This window comes from Gigantopelta aegis, chromosome 5 (genome assembly GCF_016097555.1).
Source record: "Gigantopelta aegis isolate Gae_Host chromosome 5, Gae_host_genome, whole genome shotgun sequence".
Classification (NCBI taxonomy): Eukaryota; Metazoa; Mollusca; class Gastropoda; order Neomphalida; family Peltospiridae; genus Gigantopelta; species Gigantopelta aegis.
This window is the reverse complement of record NC_054703.1, coordinates 19,748,758-19,755,009: the sequence shown is the minus strand read 5'-3', so window position 1 is coordinate 19,755,009 and position 6,252 is coordinate 19,748,758. Positions and strand designations below refer to the sequence as shown.

Genomic DNA, 6,252 nt, shown 5'->3' with positions numbered 1-6,252 from the left:
CTTCCCAAAGGCGGATCCAAGGGGAGGACCAGGGGGCCTCCACCCCCCCCCCCCCCCAAAATGTATATTCAAATATCTCCAGAGCCGGATTATCCTAGAAGTACATGGAGCACGTTCTATGTGCCACGCGCTTCAGGGGGCCCCGCGATTCATTCATTTTCCCCAGGTCATTTTCCCCCCTCTCTCCGAGGGGGTTGCAAAATATATATTCTGAGAAGGGGGCCCCGCTGTTATCTGTGCTACAGGCCCCGCGGATCCTTAAAACAACCCTGAATCTCTCTCTCTCTCTCTCTCTCTCTCTCTCTCTCTCTCTCTCTCTCTCTCTCTCTCTCTCTCTCTCTCTCTCTCTCTCTCTCTCTCTCTTTAGCTTTGAACATAAATAATAGGCCCATTAGGTTGCCATATTCCTCGCGTTGGACCTTGTGCTCTTTTCACGTTATCCCCCCATCTTTCCTGGATCCACTCCTGGCAGAAGTAACAAACATAAAAACATGTATTTGCTAAAAATTTATTTCGAAAAGTTTCCGCTTATAACGATATAAATTACATTTATTGATAAATTAAGTGTCGACCACGCCTTGTATGAAGATTGGAGTTTTTCATTGGCCGATTAAAGCGTCACTCATTCAGGTCAGCCGACCTACTTCCCTGAAAAATAAAACATTGCACGTTGACATATGAACAAGCTATGTGACAGTTAAGTGATATTAAAACTGAATACCTAAGTCGAGAGGTTTATTGATTTATTGATTTATTTATTTATTATTATTTATTTTTATTATTATTGAAAACATATTTTATTGCATAAACAACAAAAGGATTGGGCACAAGTTTGCCATCTTCCTAGGTCCTCTCCTATATACATACAATATAATGGCGACAGTTACTAAATTATTATATAACAGTAATGTATACATACACAATTTGTATACAAATGTATTTTAATAGTCGAACGATGTTGGTTCTATATAACAGTATACAAAATAGCATATCACTAGTGCACCTAACTTTGAATGTTGCATTTAATAAAAGTTTATAAAAGTTAAAAGTTTGCTTTGTTTAACGATACCACTAAAACACATTGATTAATTAACCATCGGCTATTGGATGTCAAACATTTAGTCATCCGAGGAAACCCGTTACATTTTACAGCGTGTGCTGTAGTGACGTCACAACCTACGACGGTTTTACGATTTCGTAGCGCTAAGATGGCTTCAAAAATATGGGCCCAGGAATCTTTTATATGCAACAACTCATGACTGAACTAAATCCGGCTCCAGACGCTCTCATTGAAACTGATGATTTCGAATTTTGTTTTAGCCGGACCGCACGCACACACCGCATCAGGTCTATGTGCGCCTTAAGAATGACATTTTGTGTGTGTGGAACTAGGGTAGATGCTTCCAGCATGTGTAGCAGGTTAACCCCATGTGTTTCTGATTTACTTCACGGATGAAGAGTGGTACTATTTGTATCAATGCTATATAAGTTGAATTGAACCGCTGCGTGTATCCTGTCCTGGGACGAAGGATCCGGCGCAAGTCGATACCTGCGCCCATGACAGGCGTGCGCTACAACAGCTTGCTCTGAATGTACACGTTAAGCCCTATGACCTGACCTGACCTGCTGCGTATGATACTTTTGAGATATGCATCTTACTATTGTCTGCAGGAATTGATTTGATGAGCTATAACGGGAACCGGCTAATCAAATCTAGTGCCAGCCCATCATTGATTTTGCTTAGTCAAAAACACGGTAGACTAATGTTAAATCCACTTATGATGCGCCACTGGCCTATCGACTGCATGTTATCATCATCCATCTCCATCTATAGTTATTTCCGTGCTTATATCCAATTAAGGTTCAAGCACGCTGTCCTGGGCACACACATCAGCAATCTGGGCTGTCTGTCTAGGACAGAGGGTTAGCGGTTAGTTGTTAATGGTTATTGAGAGATAAGATGGTGTAGTGACATTGCACGTATCCACCATCAAACTCACTTTAGGTGGAAACCGGTACCGGAGGCGAACCCAATACCTATCAGCTAAACGTCCGATGGCGTAACCACTAATTCTCTAACTTCTACAGAACTGAACGTCATGGTAATGTCTGCAAATTGCATGCATGTGATGGCATAAAATATTTGACTGCAGACTCTAAGTTTTATAAAGAAAGAAATGTTTTATTTAACGACGCACCCAACACATTTTATTTACGGTTATATGGCGTCAGACATATGGTTAAGGACCACACAGATTTTGAGAGGAAACCCGCTGTCCCCACTACATGGGCTACTCTTTCCGATTAGCAGCAAGGGATCTTTTATTTGCGCTTCCCACAGGCAGGATGGCACAAACCATGGCCTTTGTTGAACCAGTTATGGATCACTAGTTGGTGCAAGTGGTTTACACCTACCCATTGAGCCTTGCGGAGCACTCACTCAGGGTTTGGAGTCGGTATCTGGATTAAAAATTCCATGTCTCGACTGGGATCCGAACCCATTACCTACCAGCCTGTAGACCGATGGCCTAACCACGACGCCACCGAGGCCGGTCCTAAGTTTTATAAGCACGTGCCCAGATGTGTTATGTTTATGGAGGTCTGTCAACCGTTAAAACAAACATGCTCAACTTTGTGCACGTGTTACCTTTTCGAAAGAAAGTTTGTTTTGTCTAACGACACCACTGGAGCACATTGATTAATTATTCATCGGCTATTGAAAGTCAAACATTTGGTAATTCTGACTCGTAGTCATCAGAGGAAACCCACTACATTTTTTTTATAATGCAGCAAGGGATCTTTTATATGCACTTTCCCACAGACAGGAAAGCACATACCACGATCTTGGTCCAGTTGTGGTGCACTGGTTGGAACGAGAAAAAAACACAATCAGCCGAATGGATTCACCGAGGTGGTTCGATCCTGCCACACAAGAACCTCAAGCGAGCACTCAACCGACTGAGCTAAATCCCGTCCCTTTTTGAAAGCTACAGCGGTTGACATCAAGTTGTTATCATCATTTTAACCAGTCTGAGGTGTCTAATGTTTATAGAGAATCATATTACTTTTTGAAAGCTACAGCGGTTGACATCAAGTTGTTATCATCATTTTAACCAGTCTGAGGTGTCTAATGTTTATAGAGAATCATATTACTTTAAGACAAACATGCCCACTTTGTGTTACGTTTATGAAGGCTGCAGTAACATGGCATACATTTTGTATTACCATCTCAAACAGATGTGTAATGTTTTATAATGTAATGTTTATATACTCTTAAAAAAACAGTAGGGGAACCTGAAATATTAAAACATACGTTTTGACCACAACCATCCTAGTAAAGAACGTTCAGGTCTATTTATCAACACACCGAAACACATACCATAGTTTGCACGTGCATCACGCAGTTGCCCCGTACACGTGCGTGGAATGTCATTCTCGATTTTGACAATTTCCAGGAAGGTCCATTAATCATTGTGGAACATTATTTATGTCAATCTTTTTCATTCTGTTGATCATACATCATGTTTTGTTTTTAGTAATTTTTATTGTTTGAATTTGCGATTTACTTATAAGAAAACGTCAACTTTCAAATTTCACTTCTGATCCCAATCGTCCTTCAAGATCTTTGGTGGTCATAAAACCTACTGTAATACTGAACTACCGGTTGTAATGTTCGCCCAATTAATTCACTATTATCATATAACCATTCCCCACTGCTAATATACCTTACAATTTTGGCAATTGTAAATTCTTATTGGAGTTCTCCTACTTTTTTTGAAGAGTATAGATAAGTATGTTACTTTAAGACAAACATGGCCAGATCTGTGTTACCTTTATGAAAGCTGCAGTGACACGACGTGCAGCCCCTCCAACTACTCAGCCTCCATTTATTCTTCCTCCAGCGGTTTCGACAATACATCTTACACATCCAGGCCGAACACGTGCGAGGCTTAGTCTGACCTGCAATAGGGGACAGTGCGGTAATACGTTATAGCATCATAACCATTGTAAGTCAATAAAAAAAAAAGCCCAAACAAAAAACAAAACAAAACCTTTTGTTGTTTTTAACGACACCACTAGAGCACATTGATTTATTCATCTGTAAGTGAATCACGTCTAAGACTAGAATAACACTGTGGGTCTGAGTCTGGTGAGTGTTCCAATTCTGTATTCGCTCAAATCATATACTAGTACAGGCATTTTACTCAAAAGTGTTGGTCAACCCCACACAAATTGCAACAAGAGCAAACTCAACGGATTTTGTTGCCTGAATATGTACTCAATGACAGAAAAATAGTTCCAAGGAATCCTCTGGGGGAAAAGTTTTGAAAATCACCCAAGTTTGACCCTACCCTAAATGCCTTTTTTCGCCACATTTCGGTGTTCATGGTGCATGAGATAACCTATAATACAATTATACATTGTGAGCAAGTACGTGTAATGCTGATTAATTATTCCCCTGGGAGAACATTATAAACTTATTATATAGTATGTGTATATACATGTACATTTACACAATTTCACGCATTCTTTTAAAACTCTGTCTTCTATATTCACAAAGTTTTATCAATAAATCTTCATTGATAAACAATATTTCATTTGTATTACGCTAGGATTTCACCAGTAGTAGCTAGGTAGATGCCGTTTTCTCAGATCATTTAGTATATTACATTAAAAAAGAAAATGGAATTCGTCGCCAATACAACCTTGGTTACAAATGTTGGATAATCTTTCATATCTTGGTATATTTAGCCATCTTCCTGTTTCAATTGGTTGTCTATGATCACACGGTCTAAATCTAGTTAATATAATTCTGTGTTTCCAATAAAGAATGTTAAAATTTGTCTCATATACATGTCCAGTTTTAAATAATCTATAAATAATAAAACTGCACCACTCCTGTATATGCATATCACAATAACATCGTCCAATGTTTTTTAACAGCCATTTTCTACTTATATGACATGGTGGTAGGCACAACGGACCAGTGTGTGTGTGTGTGTGTGGGTGTGGGGGGGGGGGGGGGCTGTGGGCTCTAACCCCCCAATAATTGTGAATAAAAAATATTATGGTAGTAAATCTTAAGGCAGAGATGAATTTTACTTGTAGAATGCAGAAAATTGCACTTCAGGACATTTAGTTTTCAACATTTTATGATGGAGCATACACCGAACCCCCCTAGAAACTTTGCTTTGCGTCCTCGATCTCAGTCAGCTTCACCCCCACCCAACCCCGACACCCCACCACAATATCTACTTCCTTCCGCCGTCACTGAGTGTGGCAAATAAACCATGCCTGATGCATTTTGACATCTGTGTCTGTAACTGGTACGTGTTTTTTAATATATATTAACTGCTTTCATATCTTTAGATAATGAACAACCTATCTAGACTGTCCTTACTTTTGCACTTGCAAACACTGCATCCGTTGACGCGCGTCCAAATCTTTCCATGTTTACAGTACTTGGGACACGTTGAAACCGTACACCGCGAAGCTGTGAGACAAATAAAAGAAAATACTGTGTATTTAACAACACCTCAGCAAAAGTCTGATTGATAGGGGCCCCTAATTCTTCCAGCAAACGTCTCGCTAACGTTCGCCAATTATTTGATTAGTTCAGTTTACTGTGTAGCGTAAAAGTCAGTCTAGCGAACGTTAACGACAAGCGGTTGACTGAATTCACACAGATATCCCTTGCTACTAATGGAAGAAAGGAAATGTTTTATTTAACGACGCACTCAACACATTTTATTTACGGTTATATGGCGTCGCACATATGGTTAAGAACCGCACAGATATTGAGAGAGGAAACCCGCTGTCGCCACTTCATGGGCTACTCTGTTTCGATTAGCAGCAAGGGATCTTTTATATGCACCATTCCGCAGACAAGATAGCACATAGCACAGCCTTTGATATACCAGTCGTGGTGCACTGACTGGAACAAGAAATAGCCCAATGGGCCCACCGACGGGGGTCGATCCCATACTGACCGCGCATCAATCGAGCGCTACAGATATCAGTTGGCTACGTCCCGCCCCCTTGAAACAGATTATGAATAGTTCTTACTTTTGCATTTACAAAGAGTGCATCTGTTGACGATCGTCCAGACTTTGCCGTTCTTACAGTACTTGGGACATTTGGCAGACGGACACCGCGAAGCTGTAAGAGAAATAAAAGAAAGGAATGTGTATTTAGCAACATGTCAGCACCTGTCTGCCGTTTTTAAAACCGGAACCCAATTATAGTCGATGT

At 40.4% G+C, this 6,252-nt stretch overlaps 1 protein-coding gene across 1 annotated transcript in view; it reads right to left on the bottom strand.

The window, feature by feature from the left end:
• Positions 1-494: 494 nt before the first annotated feature.
• LOC121372860 (cysteine-rich motor neuron 1 protein-like) overlaps positions 495-6,252 on the bottom strand; it is an 18,619-nt gene continuing 12,861 nt past the window's right edge. Inside the window, exons 12-15 of the mRNA XM_041499300.1 lie at positions 6,067-6,159; positions 5,402-5,494; positions 3,832-3,960; positions 495-648 (exon numbers count right to left, since the gene is read on the bottom strand). Of these exons, the coding sequence (XP_041355234.1) occupies positions 641-648; positions 3,832-3,960; positions 5,402-5,494; positions 6,067-6,159 (323 nt within the window). The 3' untranslated portion in view covers positions 495-640. The remainder of the gene's footprint in view (positions 649-3,831; positions 3,961-5,401; positions 5,495-6,066; positions 6,160-6,252) is intronic.